This window comes from Pseudorca crassidens, chromosome 18, assembly GCF_039906515.1.
Source record: "Pseudorca crassidens isolate mPseCra1 chromosome 18, mPseCra1.hap1, whole genome shotgun sequence".
Lineage (NCBI taxonomy): Eukaryota > Metazoa > Chordata > Mammalia > Artiodactyla > Delphinidae > Pseudorca > Pseudorca crassidens.
The window spans coordinates 62,126,580-62,154,214 of NC_090313.1; the positions used below are offsets into that span (position 1 = coordinate 62,126,580).

Here is a 27,635-nt window from a genome sequence, read left to right on the forward strand (position 1 = left end):
CAGAAACATAAATGGAAACAGCTGTTACAGCTATACTTCACTAATTCTCATTTGCTAATTAGAATTCAGCAGATTCCAGAGTGAGCGTAAGATGGGAGGTGTGAGTCTGTTTTTTTACTTAATCTCAGGAGCTCCTCTCCTAATACCTAACAATACCGTGTATGGCTCCACTATGCAGTAATGTATAGATATGAATTTGCATATATATTCTTTATTAGATACTCTACTAGTATAGTTATAGTATTGTAAATTTATCTGCTGTTACTATGCAGAGTTTTGTACTTATGCGCTTGATGGGTGATTTAGGTTTTTCAAGGTTAATTTTTTGTCTATGTATGACTTTCTTGCCTGGAACCCAAATCCTGAATAGAATGCGACTCTTATGTCATGTGCTCCTTTCCACTGTGAGCTCTTCCAGGGGAGAGACCATGTCCTCATCATTGTTTTTTCCTTAGCACGAAAGAAATATTTTTATATACAAAGATAAGTGGTCCACAGTCCCCTACCCAAAGCTCTTGAAGCCAGATGAAAAGGAATTCAGAATTTTTCAGATTTTAGAAAAATAATATGTACATGCTATATGTATGTGTGTCAAGGTGTTTTAAAAAAACTTGATATAAGGGATTGCAGATAAGGAATTCTGGACTGATACTCCTCATTGATGATAATAAAAAATTTACTGAGCACCTACTGTGTGTCAGGCACAGAGCTAGGTGATTTATATATGTACCTCACTTAACATTGAGGACAATCCAGCAAGGTAGATATCCCCTTGACTTAGTGTGTTTCTAATAACTCTAAATTTTATGCTGTTCAGCTCACATAACTTTATTTCACTCTAATAGGTGAAGAAATCATTCCGTTAAACCATTTCATTTAAAAATATACATATGATTAAAAAGAATGCCAAAACTTCTAACAGAGTTCTGAAACTAATTGAAAGTAGGTAATTAATTGATTTTTGAATGATGAGTAAATAGGATCCACAGAGGTGTCATTAAAAATATGTTTCTAAGCTACTTTGAGGATAGCAAAAAAGTGACAAAATTTGTTTAGACTCTAGGGGAAAAAAACAGAGATAGGAGGGCATCACATCTTACCTACCTGGTTTAAGTGTGAGTTTTGATTTCTTTTTATGTCCTGTTTCCCATTAGACTAGGCGTTTTCCAAAGCTGACGATCATGCCTTCCTTCTGAACCACAACGCTAATGATGAAAGTAGGTTGGAGTAGCCAAGAAAGTTAACTGTTTCAAATCATAACTCAGTGGTTCTCAACTTTTAGTTGCCTACGAATCAGAGGTGATGCTCATGAGAAGTACAGATTCCTGAGTCTGCCGCCTCCCTTGGAGAGGTTGATTCATGGAATTTCCATGGGAGCCAGGAGTCTGCCTTTGTAACAAGCGTCCAGTCATTCTGATGCAGTTGGTTTGTGAACCACACTTGGACAAACCCTGACATGACCACAGTATTGGGAGCTAAAATAACCATGCCTGTGTTCCAGAACCATAGGATAAAGAGTCCTCTGACTTTCAGTGACCAAAGAGTCTCAGGAATTTGGCTCAGTGATTTTAAGTTGACCTTTCCTTCAAGGGTATACAGAGAAAATCCTGTGAATGACCAGATCCTGGGGAGCAATTTACAGACATGAAAGCTTTTTGAGAAACTTTACATAAAAATTACTGATGTGAAAAGATTTTTGAGAAATTACCTCATCTGTCATCCAACCTTGGGGGCTGGGTGAAATCTACTCATCGTATATGGATGAAATTTTATTCTGATTTCAAAAGACATGTAGTAAAGAATATTTTCTTGGTGAAACTAGCCTTAGCTAAGCAGTAGAGCTTTATTTTTGGCTGCGTTGGGTCTTTGTTGCTGCGCGCAGGCTTTCTCTAGTTGCGGTGAGTGGGGTTACTCTTCGTTGCGGTGCGCGGGCTTCTCATGGCGGTGGCTTCTCTTGTTGCGGAGCACGGGCTCTAGGTGCATGGGCTTCAGTAGTTGTGGCATGAAGGCTCAGTAGTTGTGGCGCACGGGTTTAGTTGCTCTGCGCCGTGTGGGATCTTCCCAGACCAGGGCTCGAACCCCTATCCCCTGCATTGGTAGGTAGATTCTTAACCACTGTGCCACCAAGGAAGTCCCTGAGCTTAGTTTAAAAAATCACATTTTTTTTCCTCCTAACAAGATTTAGGCTGTCCCTAGACTGAAACAGAAAAAGTGGCTCCTGGACTAAAAAATAATAATATGAAAAATACTTAGTATCAATGGTAGGAAAAGTAGACTCTTGATATGAAGAGTTTCTATTTGAGTTTTTCATTTTCTGTTTCAGATTTATACATGTATTAAGTACAATTTTACTTAAAGGTTTTCATTTATAATATAAATGAAATATAATCTTAGGTTTTTAACTTCTATACTGTTTACCTTAGAAAGGAGCATAAAGCCATAATTATATTCTTTTCCCTTCATGTTGTATTCTGACAATCTTGGAAGGAACAAAACTTTTACCCCCAAATTCCTTTCCTGACAGTCTCCATACTATGTTTCTCCCATACACTGTTTGTTTCTCCCATACACTGTTCCTCAGTATCCTGCTCCTTTCCTTCATAGCCCAGCACAGCACCTAGGTTCTTAGATGTTTCCTTGTTACCATCTTCCTTCTCCATTGGACCATAAGCTTCATGAGTATAGGCACTCAGGTATTCAGTAAAGGGGAACCTTTGTTACAAAATTCTTCACATCGGAGGGAGGCAAGCCGATTGGGTGTGGAGGGCTAAATTTTAGTCAGTTTCTTTGCCTGTTTTCTCATCTAGAAAAGGAAATTTTGTCTGCTTTACCTTTAGGATAAAAATGAGATAATGGATAACAAGTGCTTAAAATAAATTATAAAAATGCTTTGTGGTATAATTTTGAAAACCCAAGCTTGCTTGACCTGAAGATGGGGAATTTCATTATAGTGTCATAACTTTCTTTAAAAATTAACTTTATCAGGCATCCTAGTTTTTCATGCATAGGTAGAATAATGTTTCTTTGTACTTTTACTAGAAAAGTATTTAAATATGTTATTATTGGAAGGATTATCTTTTAGGAAATTGTGGGGTGAAGCCACAGTTTCGTTTAATCCTCATCAATATGAAAATGCCTGAGGGCAAGTTCACAGATAATTTTCACTTTCTCTGTGTAAATGTACCTACTTAACTATATTGGTCTCTTATTAAGATTTTGATAAATACTATGGTTTTTATAATTTGTGTATAATTGTCCTAGAAATTTTTAACTCACCCTTAGTAGTAGTAGAAAGAAAAAGTCAGTTCTTAATATTTAGAATTTCTATTTTGGTTTTGTATTTTCTGTTGAAGGTTAATAGTTTTAAGAAATACAGCCTTTCTTGTTGCAAAGTAAATAGGTTGGTTCTGCAGGGAAATTATAATGTTATATTTGTGACTTCTGCCACTTGATTTAGAAATGGGCATCATGTCACTAACTTGGCATTCTTTTCCCCTCAAGGTAAACTGTGAAGGTCAGGGAAAGGACATCATTTTATTTAAATCAAAATTCCTTTCATGTACCTTCCAGCAAAAAAAAAAAATATGTGTGTGTGTGTGTGTGTGTGTGTGTGTGTGTATATATATATGAAAGCCCATAAAGATTTGTTTATGTTTGTATTATGAGTTTGAACTTTTTTCATAGCAAGAACACTTTCATGAAATGTATTTTCCATGATTAGAGTGCAAAAGATGCTAGGAGAAGACAGATTTGATTGTTGTGAATGGTTATTACACTAAATCCATTAGTTCAGAAACTTCTTTCTTAATTGATTTCATCGTCTATTAGAAATAGTCATTTAAAAACTGACTTGTTGGTGGAAATTCAATAAAGTTACCCTCAGTTCTGGTTACAGCTTTGAAGTCACCTGAGTGCGGGCACTGCCACTGTGTTATCTCTGCACATAGATCACGTGAGATTGGGTTGGTAGTGATACTGTCTATAGTTAGTTCGTACCTAGCTCCCATATAGTCTATGCTTGACAATATTTATTTTCATACTTTTTCCGTAATTAGTGAGGTTGTCAAGGATTGCTGCTACATTTATGAAGTATATTTCAATAAATACATGTTTATTATTTTTGGAAAAAATGTATTTCTGAAACTAACAAATCATTGATTTTTACTGAGTTACACGCCATGTATCTTTCAGAGGATCATAAAACAGGAGTTGGAGCAGTCATCTGGGCAGAAGGAAAATCTGTGAGTATGAAAATAATTCTTTATAAACATTTAAACTTGATTTTGTTTAAACATATTTCCATGTTAAGTACATGACATTTTGTTGACCCCTGGGGATTAATATTTCTTATTGGTGTATTTATTAAGTTTTATAAACATTTGCATATTCTCTCAACAGTTTTTTTATATAGATTTATTCATTTAGTGAACATTTATTAAACACCTGCCACAGGGTTGGCTCTGTGCCACAGTGAACAATGGGGAGTTAAGGATCACATAGTCCACCCTTCATAGCCTTATATAGTCTAGTGATGGAGACAGAGGTGAAAAAGAGACTGGTATATAACTGTAATTATAACCTGATACCGTGAGAGCACAGAGGAGGCACCTTTACTCTGCTTGGAGAAATGAGTAAAATACTATTAGGGGAGGTCAGGTGCTATTAGTCTTGAAGAATGAGTAGGAGTTCATCAGGCAGAGCAAGTTAGTGGGACTAGAAGGGTAACATGCAGAGGTAGGGCGTGAGAATGTGGGGAAATGCAAGTAATTTGGCACATTGAAGTCCAGGGTCCTGTGTCTAGCAGAGTAGCAAAAAATTGGGCTGCACCATAAAGAACTCTGTATACCACATAGAGAGTTTAGACTTTATCCATCAGACAGTGGGATACACTAGCATAGTGCTAACCAACAGAAATAAAAGGCAAGCCAATACGTGATTTAAATTTTTTTAGGAGCCACATTAAAAAAATAAAAAGAGGGCTTCCCTGGTGGCGCAGTGGTTGAGAGTCCGCCTGCCGATGCAGGGGACACGGGATCGTGCCCCGGTCTGGGAGGATCCCACATGCCGCGGAGCGGCTGGGCCCGTGAGCCATGGCCGCTGAGCCTGCGCGTCTGGAGCCTGTGCTCCGCAGCGGGAGAGGCCACAACAGTGAGGGGACCGTGTACCGCAAAAAATAAATAAATAAATAAATAAATAAATAAATAAAATAAAAAGAAACAGGTGAATTAATTTTAAGAATATATTTTACTTGGGACTTCCCTGGCGGTCCAGTGGTGAAGACACCGCGTTTCCACTGCAGGGGGCACGGGTTCGATCCCTGGTTGGGGAACTAAGGTCCCACGTGTCGCGCAGCGTGGCCAAAAAATATATATATATGTATTTAATCGTCTGTCCAGAAATATTATCATTTCAACATGTAACCAATATAAAAATATTTGTTAATGTTTTTAATAAAATACTTTGCATTTGGGGGGAGTATTGATTCTTCACAATCCTGTATGTATTTTATACTTATAGCACCTCTCAGTTTGCACTGACCACATGGTGCTATTGGCTACTATACTGGACAGAGCAATCCAAGAATATTTTAAATGGGAAAATGATCTGATTAGATTTGCATGTAAAAAATGAAGTGGGGCTACACAGGAACTAGGGAGGTTAATAAAAAGAGATGATGAGGACTTGGAATTCTGTGGATGGGTTGGGAGGGCATGGAACCAAGAGATACTTCGTAACTATGAGGATGACTAAAAGATGAGTAGGGGGGCCTAAGTGTCCTTCAACAGACTTTATAGCAAGTAATTTTACTATTTGGCTGGATATGTCATGAGCCCCTCAAGTTCAACCTAGCCAATACATTCAGTATCTTCCCGGCTAACCTATTCCTTCACTAGTGGTCACCATCCCATTCCCCATTCCACTCAAACAATCGATCACCAAATGCTGTGAATTCCACCTTCAGACTATCTCTTGACTCTTATTTCTTCCCAAATTGTTAGCACCTATTAGAATAGGTTCCTCTGCCAGAAACTCCCATAGTATTCTGTACAACTCCGTGGTGACGCTCATCACAGTTAAATTTACATGTCCAGTTTCTTATCGTCTCCAGATCAGAAGGTTCATGAGGGCTGGGATTCTCTGTCACATTTACCAGTGTATTCCCAGAACCTAGCACAGGGCCTGGCCTATGGTTGGAACTCTCCCTTGGATTTATATAAATGCTCAGCAGCCTTTTGGCTTAACACCTGGTTCTCAACTACTTTTTGGAGAATTTAGTTTCCAGTTATATTATCTAGAGTGTAGGCAGCATGGTAAAGTGGAAGGACATGGGTTTGGAGTCAAGCAACCCATCCTTGAATTCTGGCTATGTTGCTTACCAGCTTTGTGACTTTGGACAAGTTATTTAATCTCTTTTGGCCTCAGTTTCCTTATCTATACAATGGGAATAGTAATAGTACTACTGTCTAGGATGTTGTGAGGATTAATTAAATGAAGTAACACATATAAAAGTGAGCATGATGTTTAACCTTTAGTGAATGCTCAAGGATAATTTGTTATCAATGAGATAACATATTATTTGTAAGCTTCTGTCGGCTCATCATAACAATGATTTTTACCAAGCTGCTATAGTACTGAGTCTGTTGAAACTATCACATGAGTAACTATGTATAATATATTGAAATTTAGTGAGGTTTATGGCATATTCCAAAGTATTATAAACAGTTCTGATTTATAAAATATTTTACTTTTATAGTTGATAAAACATTCATATTGACACCTAATATGCCACTGACCAGGAGAAATAAAAAAACCACTTTAAAAAAAAAAAACCACTTAAGTAGGAAGTTCTATTACATACACACACACACGCACATATACACAAAAACACAGTAGAGGCTCAGTAAACATGAAAATTAAAGGAAAGTGCATTATTTATTTTCCAACTATATACACTAGCACATTTTTAGCCCAAAACAGAAATTGTCTGTTCAAAATATTTTTAGGATTTCTGACTTGCTAACCAGTAGCACAGCACAGAGCATATAAGAAATTAACAATAATTTATTGTGTACCTGCTGTATATGGAACACTGTAATAGGTCTACTTTAAGTGGCAGAAAGGAGGTATAAAACATGGTTTCTGTTCTCTAGGATCTTATAACCTATTCAGGGAGAGGTGTCTGAATCAAGTGAAACAGTTTGTGAATTAAGCTACTATTTAATTAACTGCTAAAACAAAGGATTGCCTTGAGATTATATACTAGAGATGATCAGGCTGCTTGAAATTTAACTTTGACAAGACCACACTGTGGCAGGAAAATCTAATATTGTATTTTTCTGATGGCTCAGTTTATCATGGAAAAGTGAATTCATTATAAGTATGATACTAAGCTTTAAAGATACAATGTAAGATGCCTTTTCAGAATGTTGAAAACAGCTTTGTTGGTTTGCTTACTTTTCATAGAGAAACTGTGATGGAACAGGAGCAATGTACTTCATAGGATGTGGTTATAATGCTTTTCCTGTTGGATCTGAGTATGCTGACTTCCCGCACATGGATGACAAACAGAAAGACAGAGAAATAAGGAAATTCAGATACATTGTACACGCAGAACAGAATGCCTTGACATTTAGGTATGAAATTTGTTCGCATGTATTTTCTATAAAATGTAGCAAGGATTAGTTAAAATTAGTTTTCTTTTAGCTGTAATTTATTGCCTTTTTAAAAAATTCCAAGAAATATTCTTTTCAGAAGTATAACTTTGGTCCTACTTGGTCTTTGCTACCTGACCTGAAGCCATTGTCAGGGATCCTGCAGGGTTTCAAATTTACTGAGCAAGTCTTTTTTCCTTTCTTCCTTCTCTGTCCAATATAAAACTGCTTGAAGTTTGTCCTTAGGGTCTTGCATATTTCTGCATTATATAATCAGTTTTGTTTTCTAAATGTAGAGCCCATATATTTATATTTATGAATATATAGATTTTATTATGAATCAAATTGCTTTAACATAGTTTTTGTTAGAGATTATAACTGGCATTACCTCCTTCTAATGTTAATTTAGATCATTTCCACAAACATTTCTCAGCATTTACCATTAAGTGGGTGATCTTAGGGGATTTAAATCTGCATAAGTCATGGTTTCTGTCCTTGAGGAGCTTATAACACAGTATGGGATATAAGACTGTATTCAACCTAACATGGTCAGTTGTGTGGGAAAGGCCAACAAAAAGTGGGTAGAAATTCAGGGGCTGGTACGGATGGAGGGGGAGTGAGAGGGAAAAGCTTTATGGAGAAACTGGCATTTGAGCTGTGCTTTAAAGGTTTGGTAGGATTATGCCATTGGAGATGCTTACTTGAAGGGAAACCATTCTTGCTTCAGGCATAGCAGTGGGCTAGAAGTAGGAAAATGCTTGTGTGTTTAGGAACACAGATGTTACACTTAGGCTGCACCATGGAGCACATGGGATCGGTTGGGACTGACAAGAGAGGACTTTGAGTTTAGACTTCATTTGGTAGGTAGTGGAGAAATTGAATGACATTGACAGAGCCACACTAATGATTACTTAGGTTGCAGGCATATTGTTTGAACAGACTAGATGCATACAATTCTGCTGCCCTAGTACAGGGGAACAGAATGAGAATCTGAACTAAGGACATGGGTGCAGAAGGCTGGTGGTGGGGAATGTAAGACTGAGAGCAGTGTAAACCATAGAACCCAGAAGTACAACTCCTGTATCCTCAGATGAAGCATTCCTTAGTCCTAAACTACCCCTGGCATGTAAAATTTCACCAAACTCCTCTGTTTTTTTTCCTTGTGCTCTTCATTACAGATTACTTGCTTCGTTTTGTCAAATCCAAATGCTTGTTAAATAAAATTATCCTGTGTTAGGGAAGGGAGTAAGGGAACTGTAACTCAAAACAGAACTCTAATATTAATTTATCAATTTAGTAAGCATTATTAAATATCTGTTAGTTACCAGATAAGAGGTAGACCTTTTGGCTACCATGATGACTTAATGTCTAATCACACATGGTACATTCTTAGGGAGGGTGTTAGTTCTAGCCCCTAATTCTGGCATTATAAAGAGTTACTTACTTAGAAAGCATTGTTTTTTCTCTCTCTCTCTCTCTCTCTCTATTTTCATTTCCTTTGTAATGTAATACTGAAAATCTTGCCATTGACTAATTCAGCAAGAATAAGGCTTGATCATTATTGTGTATAATGTTGTAAATCCTAAAGCAGCTCAATTTTAATGTTTAAAGATTTTTCTAAAACATAACTTACCCTTTTAGAAACTATCTTCCTGATATTTTATATATATTTTTTGTAGGTGTCAAGAGATAAAACCAGAAGAAAGAAGTATGATTTTTGTGACAAAGTGCCCATGTGATGAATGTGTACCTTTAATTAAAGGTGCGGGCATAAAACAAATCTATGCAGGGGATGTAGATGTTGGAAAAAAGAAGGCAGACATCTCTTACATGAGATTTGGGGAACTTGAAGGCGTTAGCAAATTTACAGTAAGTAGATACACATTTTTTCAAATATACTTTTTATTATATTGTTAGGTACTCTGCTGCATATTTTAAATTAGCGATTCTTACCCTTTTAAAGAGTTATCATTGAGTTTATGTTTATGTGCAAGCACTTGCTTAACTACAAATGTTCAGCTTAGGATCTGCCTTATGAATATAGATTTCTATCAAGAGTTGTGCATTGACCTTACAGATCTTGAATTAGTTAGTCCTTTGGTGCCATCTGGTGGCTAACAAAAGAAAATCCTTGACCCACCTCTTCCCTCACCTTTCTGGATTGAAGTGGTAGACAGAGGTGAAAGTAGTTTAAGATTACCCAAAAGAAGGGGACACACACACACACACACACACACACACACGTGTGCATTTCTCATGAGAAAAACCAGGAAAAAATAAGAAGAATTTAATATTTGACATTTCCAAAAAAGTGCTGGGGTGGTTTGTGGAAAACTCAGAACTTTAATTCTTTGTGCTTTTTTACTACTTTGGTTTCTAAAAAACTTTTTGTTTTTAGAAATAATCTCAAGCATATAGAAAAGTTACAAAGAATGGTTTATAAAAAACTTTTTCTTGGGCTTCCCTGGTGGCGCAGTGGTTGGGAGTCCACCTGCTGATGCAGGGGACATCGGTTGGTGCCCCGGTCTGGGAAGATCCCACATGCCGTGGAGCGGCTGGGCCCGTGAGCCATGGCCGCTGAGCCTGTGCTCTGCAACGGGAGAGGCCACAACAGCGAGAGGCCCGTGTACCGGAAAAAAAAAACAAAAAAACCTTTTTCTTTTTAGAAATAATCTCAAGCATACAGAAGTTACAAAAATACTACAAATAATTTTTTTTCCAGAACATTTGAGAGTTAAGTTGTTGCTATGATGCCAGATCACTCTCAGATATTTTCTTGTATATTTCCTCAAACAGTATATTATCCTACATAACCACCACAAAACTCAGGAAATTATCATTGATATGTTGCTACCATTTAATCCAGAGTCCAGTCAGGGTTTACCAGTTGTCCCAATAAAGTTCTATACAGCAAAAGGATCCTGTTCAGAATCATATGTTGCTTTGATAATTCTGGCTTTTTTTTTTTTTTTTAATATTTATTTATTTGGTTGCACCGGGTCTTAGTTGCAGCTCGCTGGCTCCTTAGTTGCAGCACATGGGCTCCTTAGTTATGGCAGGTGGGCTTCTTAGTTGCGGCTTGACAGCTCCTTAGTTGTGGCATGTGAACTCAGTTGTGGCATGCATGCGGAATCTAGTTCCCTGACCAGGGATCGAACCTGGACCTCCGGCATTAGGAGCACAGAGTCTTATCCACTGTGCCACCAGGGAAGTCCCATAATTCTGGCATTTAATATAACATTTATATACTGTAGTTTGCAGTGGGTACAAAAGGCATATGATAGAACTGTTTACAAATTTCAACTTTACTTTTCTGTTTGAATCCAGGGTGTCTGGAACATACAAGGCACCTAAAAATTACTTACTAAACCATATATATATTTAAAAATTTATTTAAAAATTAATGTAGCAACACATTAGTTTTCTAGTTTGTGTGTGAAGAATCATATATTTTTATCCTTTTTATTTTTGTCATATATTTTTGTTTTTTATTTCCAGTTGTCTTATTTAAAAGACATGATTTTAAAAAGAAAAGGGGGGCACTGAAAGAAGGGAGAGATGGGACAGATGCCTCTTTTGTAAAACTAAACAAGTTTGTATCCATCTAATCAAAAGGGAAATCACCAGTTCTGTATTTTTGTTTTCTGTTCCTTCATTCCTCCTGAAGATTGGGAGGAAATAATTCTCTTTATAAAGTGTAAGTGACCTAGCTCTTCAGGACTGTGAGTGCTGGGTTAAGTGAATTCTGAAATATCTTGCTTACTGGTGGATTTTAGTAGCTTTTCCACCGTAAAGAGAATGAAGAGATCAGAAGAATGTAAGACAGGGCAAGAGAAGCAGGAAGAGACAGGAAGACAAAGGGAGTGAAGGCCCCTCGGGCAGAGATGGGATTCAGAAATACCTGTTGGGCCAAGACCCACCCAGGAGTGCCCTCATTCAGGTACACCTGGTCTCTCTGTACTCCTTCCAGTGAAGATTAGCTCTCCACCCTCTCATCCTTTCCCTCATCTGGCCTGGCTTGCAATATTATGTCAATGATTTAAACTACTTGGTTATAGCTAAATGCCTAGTTTTGTAAATACCAGTAACTAACACGAACTAGTATTTGTTCCACATTGGAATTTTTATAATGATTATATTGCTTTTAGACTGTCAAAAGTAGCATGAGTACCAGTAAATTTCATTTTTTTAAACATTAAACCAATTGAAATTAATTTTGTTTGAAAATTTTTTTCTTTTCTCTTTGAGGTGTTACCATATGCCTTGAGATAAGAGGTTCTGTTCTGTGGGGTTGTTGCAGACTAGGCTAGGGCTGGGCAACAGTATTTCCAAGAATATATTTTACCTGTGTAAACCCAAGTCCATTTACTGAGAAACTATTTTTTTTTCTGTTTAATACATGTAAATTTTTCTTTTTTAGGTTATATTACTTTTTTTTAAATTGTGAAAGTAATGTATGCTCATTATAGAGGAAATAGAAAAAAGAACAGATATATAGATGAAAATAAAAAAAGAACAGATATTATCCCACAGTTCATAGATACCACTGTTAACATGTTGCTGTATTTTCTGTGTCATTGAAAATTCTTCAGAAATAATTTTTAATGATTACACAGTATTGCAACCTATGGACATAACTTATTTAACCATTCCCTTTTTGTTGGACACCTAGATTGCTTCTAAGTTTTCACAGTTAGATATAGTCTTTTTATGATGATCTTTAAATGTAAATTCAAGGTTATTAGTTTTTACTTTGCCCAAAGTAATAGATTTTAATGGTTTGACATGTTTTGAACATGACTTTTTTTTTTTTTTTAATTTCACATATATCTTCCCATTGCTTGGAAATCCTCCTTTTTCCTGGTGCTAATCCTAACCATCCCATTTCTATAGGTGACCAACCAGTTCTAGATGTCTTCCCCTTCCAAGGACTTTTTTATACATGGTAAAATGTCTGTCTTATATCTCATTCTCCCTCAAGGCCCATGATATTAATGACTTCATCTGATGAACTAACTGATGCTTCTGGAAGAGGCCCCCAGGAACTATCCACTTAATTGTGTCTTTCTGGAGAGAGTGCCCTAGTGGGGCTTTTTTGGTTAAGTCATTAGTGTTTCTGATGATGGGGATTTCTAGGCAAATAAGAAAGGAAGGGTGTGCTTTGAGATATTGATTACACTCAGTTTTTCTTATCTGCTGCTCCAGTCTTCACTGTAATATCTGAGAATCTTCATGCTTCTGTATTTCTTTCTGAATGATTGAGATGGAAAACTATAATCAGAGGAGATGTGATATGATATGATATGGTACAATAAATGGTATGCTATGATAAAAATAATAGTATATATTATATTACTATATTAAAAGGCAAGATAGTCTTTGTCTTATTTTCATTCTTTCTATCTAGGCCTTCTCTAGCTATTATAAGATTCTGTAGGACCTGGAGCTAGAATATGAAGTGGTGGAAATTCTATAGTATTGGGCATGGGCAGACCCAGGTTCTGGTGCTACTGCTGTCTTTAGTCAGTATGTAACCTTGGGCAAGTCACTATGCTTCTCTGGTCTTCCACTTCCTTACCTGTAAAACGAAGGTAAAGGAGGATTTTTATACTTCCTTCTCTAAGAATATTGATTCTCATTCCAGAAGTCATATCATTCAGGGTCATTCAGAGTCATTATTAGGGCTTGGTTGGTACGACACACTAACTCTTTTTTCTTACATTGTTTTAAGCTGTTTTGATATTTGAAAGCACAGTGCTGAAATGCTACTTTTTTTTTTTTTTTTTTTTCTGTACGTGGGCCTCTCACTGTTGTGGCCTCTCCCATTGCGGAGCACAGGCTCCGGACGCACAGGCTCCGGACGCGCAGGCTCAGCGGCCATGGCTCATGGGCCTAGCCACTCTGCGGCATGTGGGATCTTCCCAGACCGGGGCACGAACCTGTGTCCCCTGCATTGGCAGGCAGACTTTCAACCACTGCACCACCAGGGAAGCCCTGAAATGCTATTTATTAAACATATAAATAAAATGTTTGTGTCCTTTTACAGTGGCAAATGAATCCATCAAGAACTTGTGTTCTTGAGCAAAATGAGCCTGAAAGCAGAGAAAGTAAGTATTTACAAGTCCTTTACTGAGGTTAACTTTGCTGCTAAGAAGAAAAGAAACATAGTGAATTAGAATGATCAGGTGTTGGAAATTGATGTGGTTGGAGATGGAGTATATTCTTTTTGCAGGTTACATTTTTGCCATTCAATTTGTTCACAGACGTTTGTGTATCTACTATTTGCTAGGTGTCATGGAAACTGCTGATTAATGACTAGTCCTATGGCTCTGCAGTTTAATACAAATAATCATGAACAAATTGAATTTATAAATTAAATTTACATGAGAAAGTAGACGACAGTGCTCTTCTATACCAAAACAAAAGCCTCTTGGGCAGTTAGAAAGGAAAAATACATGTAATTAATACAGATGGATCTAGGGCCAAATTATGAGGATATGTACATTCTTATTAGAGTAAAGCCACATTAGCTCAGATTGGTCAGAGAGTGGAAATATTCTGGTTATTTGAATAATCTAATTAAGAGTCATCACAGTTACCATAAATGAATTAGTAATCTTCAGAGCTTTATTATTTGCATATTAACCAGATATTTTTAATGTAATACAATCTTTGGGATATCTTGCAATTCCTCAGGCACATAATTTGGAACATTAATTATTATTAACTGTACAATATTATGTTAAAATGTTATCTTTCTGTTTGAATTCAATTCAAGGTAAGTAGAAGTTTAGTATAATAAGTAAAATTTTCTTGATAATAACAATGATTTGACTACTCTGAAAAATCAGGAAATATAAGCCTTTATGGGCAGAAGCAAGAAGAACAATCCTGTGGAACAAAAACCACATTCACAGAAAGACAGACAAGATGAAAAGGCAGAGGGCTATGTACCAGATGAAGGAACAAGATACAACCTGAGAAAAACAACTAAATGAAGTGGAGATAGGCAATCTCCCAGAAAAAGAATTCAGAATAATGACAGTGAAAATGATCCAGGACCTGGGAAAAAGAATGGAGGCAAAGATCGAGAAGATGCAAGAAATGTTTAACAAAGGTCTAGAAGAATTAAAGAACAAAAAACAGAGATGAACAATACAATAACTAAAATGAAAAATACACTGGAAGGAATCAATAGCAGAATAACTGAGGCAGAAGAACTGATAAGTGACCTGCAAGACAGAGTGCTGGAATTCACTGCCATGGAACAGAATAAAGAAAAAAGAATGAAAAGAAATGAAGACAGCCTAAGAGACCTCTGGGACAACATTAAATGCAACAACATTCACATTATAGGGGTCCCAGAAGGAGAAGAGAGAGATAAAGGACCCGAGAAAATATTTGAAGAGATTATAGTCGAAAACTTCCCTAACATGGGAAAGGAAATAGCCACCCAAGTCCAGGAAGCACAGAGAGTCCCATACAGGATAAACCCAAGGAGAAACACGCCGAGACACATAGTAATCAAACTGGCAAAAATTAAACACAAAGAAAAATTACTGAAAGCAGCAAGGGAAAAATGACAAATAACATACAAGGGAACTCCCATAAGGTTAACAGCTGATTTCTCAGCAGAAACTCTATAAGCCAGAAGGGAGTGGCATGATATACTTAAAGTGATGAAAGGGAAGAACCTACAACCAAGATTACTCTACCAGGCAAGGATCTCTTTCAGATTTGATGGAGAAATCAAAAGCTTTACAGACAAGCAAAAGCTAAGAGAATTCAGCACCACCAAACCAACTCTACAGCGAATGCTAAAGGAACTTCTCTAAGTGGGAAACACAAGAGAAGAAAAGGACCTACAAAACCAAACCCAAAACAATTAAGAAAATGGTAATAGGAACATACATATCGATAATTACCTTAAATGTGAATGGATTAAATGCTCTAACTAAAAGACACAGGCTTGCTGAATGGATACAAAAACAAGACCCATATATATGTTGTCTACAAGAGACCCACTTCAGACCTAGGGACACATACAGACCGAAAGTGAGGGGATGGAAAAAGATATTCCATGCAAATGGAAATCAAAAGAAAGCTGGAGTAGCAATACTCATATCAGATAAAATAGACTTTAAAATAAAGAATGTTACAAGAGACAAGGAAGGACACTACATAATGATCAAGGGATCAATCCAAGAAGAAGATATAACAATTATAAATATATATGCACCCAACATAGGAGCACCTCAATACATAAGGCAACTGCTAACAGCTATGAAAGAGGAAATCAACAGTAACACAACAATAGTGGGGGACTTTTAACACCTCACTTAACACCAATCGACAGATCATCCAAACAGAAAATTAATAAGGAAACACAAGCTGTAAATGACACAACAGACCAGATAGATTTAATTGATATTTATAGGACATTCCATCCAAAAACAGCAGATTACACTTTCTTCTCAAGTGCGCACAGAACATTCTCCAGGATAGATCATACCTTGGGTCACAAATTAAGCCTCAGTAAATTTAAGAAAATTGAAATAATATCAAGCATCTTTTCTGACCACAAGGCTATGAGATTAGAAATCAATTACAGGGAAAAAAACGTAAAAAACAAACACATGGAGGCTAAAGAGTACATTACTAAATAACCAAGAGATCACTGAAGAAATCAAAGAGGAAATCAAAAAATACCTAGAGAAAAATGATAATGAAAACACGACGATTCAAAACCTATGGGATGCAGCAAAAGCCGTTCTAAGAGGGAAGTTTATAGCTATACAAGCCTACCTCAAGAAACGAGAAAAATCTCAAAGAAACAACCTAACCTTACACCTAAGGGAACTAGAGAAAGAAGAACAAACAAAACCAAAGTTAGCAAAAGGAAAGAAATCATAAAAATCAGAGCAGAAATAAATGAAATAGAAACAAAGAAAGCAATAACAAAGATCAATAAAACTAAAAGCTGGTTCTTTGAGAAGATAAACAAAATTGATAAACCATTAGCCAGACTCATCAAGAAAAAGAGGGAGAGGACTCAAATCAATAAAATTAGAAATGAAAAAGGAGAAGTTACAACAGACACTGCAGAAATACAAAGCATCCTAAGAGACTACTAGAAGCAACTCTATGCCAATAAAATGGACAACCTGAAAGAAATGGACAAATTCTTAGAAAAGTATAACCTTCCAAGACTGAACCAGGAAGAAGTAGAAAATATGAACAGACCAATGACAAGTAATGAAATTGAAACTGTGATTAAAAATCTTCCAACAAACAAAAGTTCAGGACCAGATGTCTTCACAAGTGAATTCTATCAAACATTTAGAGAAGAGCTAACACCCATCTTTCTCAAACTCTTCCAAAAAAATTGCAGAGGATGGAACACTCCCAAACTCATTCTATGAGGCCACCATCACCCTGATACCAAAACCAGCCAAAGATACTACAAAAAAAGAAAATTACAGACCAATATCACTGATGAATATAGATGCAAAAATCCTCAAAAAACTACTAGCAAACAGAATCCAACAACACATTAAAAGGATCATACACCGGGCTTCCCTGGTGGAGCAGTGGTTGAGAGTCCACCTGCCAATACAGGGGACACGGGTTTGTGCCCCGGTCCGGGAAGATCCCACATGCTGCGGAGTGGCTGGGCCCGTGAGCCATGGCTGCTGAGCCTGTGCGTCCAGAGCCTGTGCTCCGCAATGGGAGAGGCCACAACAGTGAGAGGCCCACGTACCGCAAAAAAAAAAAAAAAAAAAAGGATCATACACCATGATCAAGTGGGATTTATCCCAGGGGTGCAAGGATTCTTCAATATACACAAATCAATCAGTGTGCTACACCATATTAATAAATTGTAGAATAAAAACTATATAATCATCTCAATAGATACAGAAAAAGCTTTTGACAGAATTCAATACCCATTCATGATAAAAACTCTCCAGAAGGTGGGCAGAGAGGGAACCTATCTCAACATAGTAAAGGCCATATACTACAAACCCACAGCAAATATTATTCTCAATGATGAAAAACTGAAAGCATTTCCTCTAAGATCAGGAACAAGACAGGATGTCCACTCTCACCACTGTTATTCAACATAGTTTTGGAAGTCCTAGCCGCAGCAATCAGAGAAGAAAAAGAAAAGGAACACAAATTGGAAAAGAAGAAGTAAAACTGTCACTGTTTGCAGATGACATGATACTATACATAGAGAATCCTAAAGATGCCACCAGAAAACTACTAGAGCTAATCAATGAATTTGGTAAAGTTGCAGGATACAAAATTAATGCACAGAAATCTCTTGCATTCCTATACACTAATGATGAAAAATCTGAAAGAGAAATTAAGGAAACACTCCCATTTACCACTGCAACAAAAAGAATAAAATACCTAGGAATAAACCTACCTAGGGAGACAAAAGACCTGTATGCATAAAACTATAAGACACTGTTGAAAGAAATTAAAGATGATACCAACAGATAGAGAGATATACCATGTTCTTGGATTGGAAGAATCAATATTGTGAAAATGACTATACTACCCAAAGCAATCTACAGATTCATTGCAATCCCTATCAAATTACCAATGTCACTTTGTACAGAACTAGAAAAAAAAAATCTTAAAATTTGTAGAGACACAAAAGATCCCGAATCGCCAAAGCAGTCTTGAGGGAAAAAAACGGAGGTGGAGGAATCGGACTCCCTGACTTCAGACTATACTACAAAGCTACAAAAATCAAGACAATATTGGTACTGGCACAAAAACAGAAATATAGATCAATGGGACAGGATAGAAAGCCCAGAGATAAACCCACACACCTATGGTCAACTAATCTATGACTAAGGAGGCAAGGAGATACAATGGAGACAAGACAGTCTCTTCAATAAGTGGTGCTGGGAAAACTGGACAGCTACCTGTAAAAGAATGAAATTAGAACACTCCCTAACACCATATACAAAAATAAACTCAAAATGGATTCGAGACCTAAATGTAAGAATGGACACTCTAAAACCCTTAGAGGAAAACAGGAAGAACAATCTTTGACATAAATCATAGCAAGATATTTTTTGATACACCTCCTAGGGTAATGGAAATAAAAACAAAAATAAACAAATGGGACCTAATGAAACTTCAAAGCTTTTGCACAGCAAAGGAAACCATAAACAAGACGAAAAGACAACCCTCAGAATGGGAGAAAATGTTTGCAAACGAATCTTAGGACCAAGGATTAATCTCCAAAATATATAAACAGCTCATGCAGCTCAATATTAAAAAAACAAACAACCCAATCCTAATATGGGCAGAAGACCTAAATGGACATCTCTCCAAAGAAGGCATACAGATGGCCAAGAAGCACATGAAAAGATGCTCAACATCACTAATTATTAGAGAAATGCAAATCAAAACTACAATGAGGTATCACCTCACACTGGTTAGAATGGGCATCATCAGAAAATCTACAAACCAAGAAATGCTGGAGAGGGTGTGGAGAAAAGGGAACCCTCTTGCACTGTTGGTGGGAATGTAAACTGATACAGCCACTATGGAGAACAGTATGGAGGTTCCTTAAAAAACTAAAAATAGAATTACCATATGACCCAGCAATCCCACTACTGGGCATATACCCAGAGAAAACCATAATTCAAAAAGACACATGCACCCCAATGTTCATTGCAGCACTATTTACAATAGCCAGGTCATAGAAGCAACTAAATGCCCATTGACAGATGAATGGATAAAGAAGATGTGGTATATATGTACAATGGAATATTACTCAGCCATAAAAAGGAACGAAATTGGGTCATTTGTAGAGACGTGGATGCATCTAGAGACTGTCATCCAGAGTGAAGTATGTCAGAAAGAGAGAAACAAGTAGGTGCATTTTGTTTCCTCCAGCCTAATAAGAATAACTATCCCCCCAGAACAGTTTTATGAATTGTTGGCTATACACTGTTGAATGAATCCAGTTTTTAAAAGGTCAGATATTGTGTTACCTGAGTGAGTTATCTAGAATCTGTTCTTCAACAGTTGAGAATTATTTTAAGATAAGATCAGTATTCCTTTTTAACTTAAGCATTATTTTGATCTTACAACCTCTGTGACTTTAACGAATAGTCATTTATTTGAAGTGACATTTTTCTGACGTTACGTTATTCTTGAACGCTAGATGGTGTGTTGGGACCCATACCCCGGGATGAAGAACAGCACCAAAACAAGAAGCTGCGTCTTGCAAACCACTAAGAAGTCTTGTGTAAACTAGGGTGAAGGCCTCAAGAATTTTTATTGCACTTTTAAAATCCAACCTTCTTAACTCAGAAAATAAGAATGGATTTTGGATATAATCGAAAAAAATTTTTAAAGAAAGCTAATTTATTACTAGCATATGAATGATATTAATGAGAATATTTTTATTTTAGATTTGTGTGTTTTCCAGAGTATAGTGGTGTGTTTTTTTATTACACTGAATGAGGTATCAATAATTTAACAAGACCCAGTTCAATCGGCCATACAGATTGATTTCTCCTTGTCTTAGCTTTACATTAACCAGTTTGAAAGGGGCTGGTTTATTGGATCACACATCTCAGCAAAGAATTACATACCTTTTCAGAAATATTAATTTTTAAAAATAAATTTATTTAATTTATTTATTATTTTTGGCTGCATTCGGTCTTCGTTGCTGCACGCGGGATCTCTCTAGTTGCGGCAAGCGGGGGCTACTTTTCGTTGCGGTGCGCAGGCTTCTCATTGCGGTGGCTTCTCTTGTTGTGGAGCAGGGGCTCTAGGCACGCGGGCTTCGGTACTTGTGGCTCGCAGGCTCTAGAGCGAAGGCTCAGTAGTTGTGGCACACGGGCTTAGTTGCTCTGCGGCATGTGGGATCTTCCCCAACCAGGGCTTGAACCCATGTCCCCTGCATTGGCAGGCGGATTCTTAACCACTGCACTACTAGGGAAGCCCAGAAATATTAATTCTTTTGGATTATGAAGGTGATAATCAGTAAACTACTCCAGGAAAATAAACGGCAACCTGGCCATTTTTAAGTCAGTGTGTGGCTCACAAAAAGTTCCCATTTATACTCAAAGCTTTCTAATAATCAGAATTTACTTAATTAGGATTGAGTCATAAAAATGAAGTTGGTGGACCTGGTCTCCATTATAAAAGTACATTCCTAACAAGGTTATTAATTTTTCTTCAGTCTTTCGATATGTAGAAATCACGATCATTTGTTGGACTAGGGTGTTTTTATATCACTGATTTTGGGTAGCAAAAGGAAGAGAATATAATTCTGAGACAGTATTACTATTTGATATCACTGACTCTTTAAACCACTAACAACAAACTTCAAATTTGGTTTTGATGTTAACAGAGAAGAAATATTTTAGTCTGGAATACTGAAACTAGCCTTTTTCAAGTTCCATTCATAAATGCTGCCCATTATTCCCTCCATATAATTAGCACAGAATGTCTCATGGCTTTGAATGGAAAGCCTTATAAAAACACTTGCAAACCTTAAGAATACTGAAAGTCTTGAAAGTAAACGTTATGGTCAGTTCAGTTATTTTCCAAATTGCTCTTCGTGAGTCCTCTCATTTTTATTTGCTGAGAAACTTTCAGAAAATTAGCCCGAGTCAGAGAGGGATTTGCATGGCCTGTGGCCTGCAGGCCTGGGGTGTGACATGCTGAGGAATGACTGCCCTGGTTATATGTGGGGAATCAGGTTCGCCTCTGCTGTTGCCCCCTTTCCAGGGCATCACATATCATCACAAGGCCTCCTATCAGTTTCTCAGAATTTTACACAGGACAGTCCACATGTTGACCGATGTCCCTGCTTGGACAGCAGCGTGCTTAGGTCCTCCGGGGGTTTAGTCATCATACCTGGCAGTTGAGAACTGCTGTAAACATTTCACCACAGATGTAGGACATAGAATAGAGAGGGATGGGAGGAAAGATGCCTTTAGAGGTAACTAAGGCTAATTTGAAAACCAGTGGTTAAGCTATTCTTTAACATTTATCGATATTAAATATTGAGATTTGCTTACATTATGCTTAAGTTCATCTTATATGATGTGTTGTTTTCAACTGATGTCAGCTACATCAACTATTTTGTAAATCAATGAGCAAATGTTTTGCCAGTTTTGTGGATTTATGTGTTGGACATAGTGGGGAATATCAGAAGGGAGAAACATACAAATGGGAAGAGCTATGATTAGGAAATGGAAAACTGGTTATTTCTGTAGCACTATTAAAATGGTCATGATAATGCCATATTTTCTTCTGTACAACTGGCCGGATTTCAACATTTATTGAGAGTTTACCATGTAGTACCAGAAGGAAAGCTCTTTGAGTGTAGGGATGTGTGTATGTGTGTATGTATGTGTGTGTGGGTGTGTGTGTGTGTGCGCGCGCGTGCACGCACGTGTGTATTTAAACTGCTGAATCCAGTACCTACAACAGTGTCTGGCACATAACAGGCATTCAATAAATATTTGTTGATTGACTGAATGACTGCTAGACTCTGGCTAGACCCTGTAGATGAGATGTGTAAGAAATGCGTCCTGACCTCAGGAAGCTCACAGTCTAGCGGAAGTTGCAGGCATGAAATCAAGCAATAGAGTGATTCTCAGAAGGGGGTCCCTGGACCAGCAGCATTAGCCTCGCCTGGGGACTCGTTAGAAGTGCAAGTTCTCAGGCCCACCCAAATCTACTGAGTCAGAAACTCTGGGGGCGGGGCCCAGCATTCCCTCCAAGTGATTCTGATGACCCTCAAGGTTGAGAACCGCCCTGTGGATGTAACTGTAGGAACAGTGGTGGCACAAAAGAGGACAAGCATACACTCTGGTGAGTCATGGAGAAAGGGTCTTGTAGAAGTGGAGGTCCTGAAGGGGCTACAGGGTGTTGCCAGGCAAACAGTGGGGGTGAGATGAACTTCTGGGAGAAAGTAATGGAGATAGATGGTCACACTGGGAAGCAGGAAAGGGAAGTGTCAGGGACTCGCACAAAGATTGCTGAGCTGTACCAAGAGCGCCCTGGGGTAGCCCCCTGCCTAAAATCTAGGAATTCACAGTCAAGAGGGTTCATCCCTTAGCGTGAGAAATCAAAATTTGCACTTAAAAATACATCATCCTTAATTTCAAAGATGGGGAGGATAATAGTGAATTCATAATTTGAAAAAAAGAGCTCTGCATTTGTTTACTGCCAAGTGACAATATAATATGCCACCTGGAGGCGGGGTGAGTGTGGGCCTGGCTCGCCACCCAGCTGTCAGGTAGAGTGCGTGCAGGTTTACATGTACTGTTTCATTGCATCACTGCCAAAGCTTTTTCTTTTATTCAGCTTTTCTATGGGTTTCTCTTCCTCAGTTACTTATTGAGTTTGAGAATATACCTTCATAAATCTTCCTCGTTTTATGCGTGAACAGTTCAGCTTTAAGATCTGCCACAACAATCTGCTTTTGACCCACTTCAGAGCAATTTTTTGAAGTTCTGGTATTGCCAATAGTGGCCACTTGGCATTTAGCTGAGGCTATTACTGTTGCTTTTTAGGATTAAGCAACAGTTTAGAACATTCATTTCATGTGTAATATTCTTCAGGGTTTTTTTTTTTTTTGCTATCATTTAAAATTATAACATTTCTGATATACAAGAAAAGTTAAAAGCCCCATTAATCAGTATCAGTTGAAAATGAGACCCATTTAAAATGGAATACCCTTTAGAACCTTGTCCATAAAAATGTATTTACTCTATTCAATGAACTGCATTCAAATAGAGTCAGATTTCAAAGGAACTCAGATCTCATCTGTTTAGCATACTCCTTTATAGTTCTGGAAACAGAAGCATCCAGAAGGTGAATGATTTCTTCAAGTCTAGTTCAGAATGTCACAAGGGCCTAAATCAGTATCAGGGTTTTTTTGTCCATTTTCAGTTTTGCTTTTAATGTAAGTGCACATTTGTCCTGTACATGTTGACATGTTGGCTGATTTTAACATGTATATGACAGTAATAAAAGACTTCCATTACTATAAATTATTTTTTAGTAAAATTACACCTACACATTTTAAATGAGCAAATAGTCCTATAAACCTTATTTTGAAACAGTAAGTCTCACGCTGTCCTCTGTATCACCCCACCCCAGAGGCCACCAGGCTCAATTATTTTAGCTGAATTATTTTGTATTTATTTCCAAATCTCCAAATCACATGTTCCTTACTAGTGTTGCAGTTTTAGGTATTTTCTTTTGAATTACCATTATGAAAGAGCTTTCTTTCACCTCACTCTCTCCACCCACTTCCATCTTTCCATCCTCCCCACATTCTTTTATTTTGGTGGCATCAATATTCATTGTCTGGTATTATGACTATGTAAATGCTACTCACAGGTTTGTCATGTTGTGTACTGTGATTACTTTCCCTTTCCTTATAAAATTTATTTTTCTGAATTTAAAATTTGACTTTTTTTGAAGGGGGGGAGCTTGGTTTTCTGTATTTTATTGCTAACCTGTAGCCAAACTCTTCTCCCAGTTGTGTGACCAACTCTTCTCCCAGTTGTGTGACCTTCTCTCAGTATGTTGAAGCACATTGAGTGTCCTAAAAAGCTCTTCTTATTGAAGAAATCCCTCCTAGAGCCTCTGACCACCTCTAGCCTGGGCTAATTGGTCACTAGACCTTCTGCATTGCTGGCTTCCCGGGGTCTTCCTCCACAGCTCTGCTGGAGGGAGCTGGGGGGCATTCTTCACCCTCTCCTTGAATTGGAACACCTGTTTCCTGGGATCCAGTCTTTTCTCAGTTTGGTGGGCATATCTTTCAGAAGGGCTCTGAGAAAAGGGTACATGGTGGTGGGATGACTGTCAGACAAGACTACTGTTGGGGAACATTTTCGATGCTATGAGTATCTGCAGATGTCTTTATTCTACCCTCAATTTAATTGATAGTTTGTTGGGTGTAGAATTCTAGATTGGGAATAACTTCCCCTCAGAATTTTGAAGGCATTGTTTCATGATCCTAGTTACACTACTAGAATAAGTTTCAAGGTTTGAGTTGTCAATCAGACTCACAGGAATCAATGAAGGGGGACTTCCCTGGTGGTGCAGTGGTTAAGAATCTGCCTGCCAATGCAGGGGACAGTTCGAGCCCTGGTCCGGGAAGATCCCACATTCTGTGGAGCAACTAAGCCCACGCCACAACTACTGAGCCTGCGCTCTAGAGCCCGCGAGCCACAACTACTGAAGCCCGTGCGCCTAGAGCCCGTGCTCCGCAATAAGAGAAGCCACCGCAATGAGAAGCCTGCGCACCGCAACAGAGAGTAGCCCCCGCTCGCTGCAACTAGAGAAAAGCCTGCGTGCAGCAACAAAGACCCAATGCAGCCAAAAATAAAAATAAATAAATTTATAAAAAAAGAATCAACAAGGGTTACTTGGCAGCAGATGCTTAGAACAATGTAGAACACAGCACAGCCTCATGCACCACAGCAGCCTCCCGAGACCTCACATTCACAGGCACAGCTTCCAAAATGCCACCATTGAGTCCTCTTTTCTCTTTGTCCTATAAGTTTATGTTTAAAACACAACTCCTTTACTTTCATTTTATGATTTGGGGGGAGAAAAAAGAGGTAAATTAATGTTTGTTCACTTCCATTTTTGTATTTTCTGTAATGTTTTGGCTTTAAGCATGAAATTCCTTTCCCACAGTCATTTTAAACATTTTTATTAATATATTTAGTATAAATAGCCGCCCCCTAATATCATTATGTATCTTTTCCTTGGGGATAAGCCCCAAAGATATTGTGTCAGAGGAGCATGTGTTCTGCTTAGGGCTATTTTTAAGACTTGATGCAGATGAGGAATGCCTGAAAACTACGGATTTTCTAAGACACAACCTTTGGGGATAAAGAATTAAATCTTGTTCAACATCATAGCATTTGGGTGTCTTTCTATTTGTTATTTCTGATTGTATATTTTAAAAGGCTTGAAAATAGAAACACTTTACCAGGCTAACCATGTATTTTGGTTCTTGTTTAACTCTCATCTCTGCTGGAATTGGTCCACTAGGTGGCTTCAGGCTCAAGTTTATTTGCAAACCATATATCTGATAAAGAGTTAATACCCCAAATATACAAAGAACTCATAAAAATCAACATTACAAAGCACCCAGTTAAAAAAAATGGGCAGACATCTGAATAGACAATTTTCCAAAGAAAACATACAGATGACCAACAGGTACATGAAAAGATGCTCAGCACCACCAATCATCAGGGAAACCCCAATGAGAACCACGATGAGATATCATCTCACAGCTGTCAGAATATTCTGTTATCAGAAAGACAGCAACGAATGTTGACAACGATGTATAGAAAAGGTAACCATTGTGCACTGTTGGTGGGAAGTAAATTGGTGCAGCCACTATGGAAAAAAAGTATGGCTATTTCTCAAAAAAAATTAAAAATAGATCTACCATATGTTCCAGCAATTCCAATTCTGGGTATTAAGCAAAAACACTAATTGGAAAATATATGTGCACCACTACATTCACTGCAGCATTATTTATAATAGCCAACCCAATTGCCCATCAATTAATGGATAAAGAAGTTACACACACACACACACACAATAACTGTATGATTTCAATTATTTGTGTAATCTAAAAAACGAAGCAAATGAACATATAACAAAACAGAAACAGATTTGTAAATACAGAGGAAAAAACAGGTGGTTGCCAGAGGAGAGGGGGGGTGGGAGGAGGAAAGAAATAGGGGAAGAAGATCAAGAGGTACAAACTTCCAGATGCAAATAAGAAACAGTCTTGGGTATGAGATTTGGGAAATACAGTCAGTAACTATGTAATGTCTTTGTATGGTGACATATCATAAGCAGACTTACTGTGTTGATCATTTTGAAATGTATAGAAATATCAAATCACTATGTTGGGCAACTGGAACTACCAGTGTTGTAGGTCAATTATAGTTCAAAACCAAACTCACAGGAAAAGAGATTTGTCCTTACCAGAGGCAGTGTGCGCGTGGAGAAGGAATTGGACGAAGGCAGCCAAAAGTTACAAACTTCCAGTTACAAGATAAATAAGTACTAGGGATGTAATGTACAACATGATAAATTTAATTAACACTGCTGTATGTTATATATGAAAGTTGTTAAGAGAGTACATCCTAAGAGTTATCACAAACTTTTTTGCTATTTCTTTAATTTTGTATCTATATGAGATGAATGTTCACTAAACTGATTGTGATAATCATTTCATGATGTCTGTATGTCAAATCATTATGCTGTATACCTTAAACTTGGGTACAGTGCTGTATGTCGATTATATCTCAATAAAACTTAAATAAATAAATGAATAACACATTAATAAACCTAACTTAGGAAAAAACTTTATAGCAAGATTAAGTGAATCCTATGCCAGGACTCCAATGTTTTGGTTGTTAGGAAGTATATTAATATAACTAATCAGCTTACAAATTCAGGAAAGGCATGTGACCAACTTGATAGATGCAAATAAAGTAGCATGGTAGAATATTACAGGTAAAAATTATAGAAATAAAGAAGATATTAATGCATATGTACTCAAAGAAATGTCACATACCCACAACACTAGTTCACCTATAGAGAAATAATAGATTAATTTCCTCTAATTGTGAGATCACTAGGAGACATGAACACCTAACTTACTTAACACTTTGAGGTATTAGTAAAAAAAAAAAAATACCACTGGAAAAGAAGGATTAAAATTATCTCCATTTGCAGAGCATATGGATATATATCTAGTAAGCCCAAAGAACAACTGGAAATTTGTTACAGAAAATAAGACAATAAAATATTTTAAAAACTATAACATAAGCATGTAGTACGCAGTTCATATAGACACATCGCAAGCAGTTACCAGGTATGTTAAAAGGGAGGCTGCAATTTTTAAAGTATAAAATAAAAATAAGAACACGTGAAAAGCCTACATGAATA

General features: G+C 37.4%; 1 protein-coding gene across 2 annotated transcripts in view; it reads left to right on the plus strand.

Moving 5' to 3' along the window:
* CDADC1 (cytidine and dCMP deaminase domain containing 1) overlaps positions 1 to 26,918 on the plus strand; it is a 45,691-nt gene extending 18,773 nt beyond the window's left edge. For both annotated transcript variants that reach the window (XM_067713879.1, XM_067713878.1), the window contains 5 exons: positions 4,192 to 4,241; positions 7,465 to 7,634; positions 9,332 to 9,521; positions 13,699 to 13,759; positions 19,843 to 26,918. In XM_067713879.1, the coding sequence (XP_067569980.1) occupies positions 4,192 to 4,241; positions 7,465 to 7,634; positions 9,332 to 9,521; positions 13,699 to 13,759; positions 19,843 to 19,916 (545 nt within the window). In that variant the 3' untranslated portion in view covers positions 19,917 to 26,918. The remainder of the gene's footprint in view (positions 1 to 4,191; positions 4,242 to 7,464; positions 7,635 to 9,331; positions 9,522 to 13,698; positions 13,760 to 19,842) is intronic.
* Positions 26,919 to 27,635: the final 717 nt, after the last annotated feature.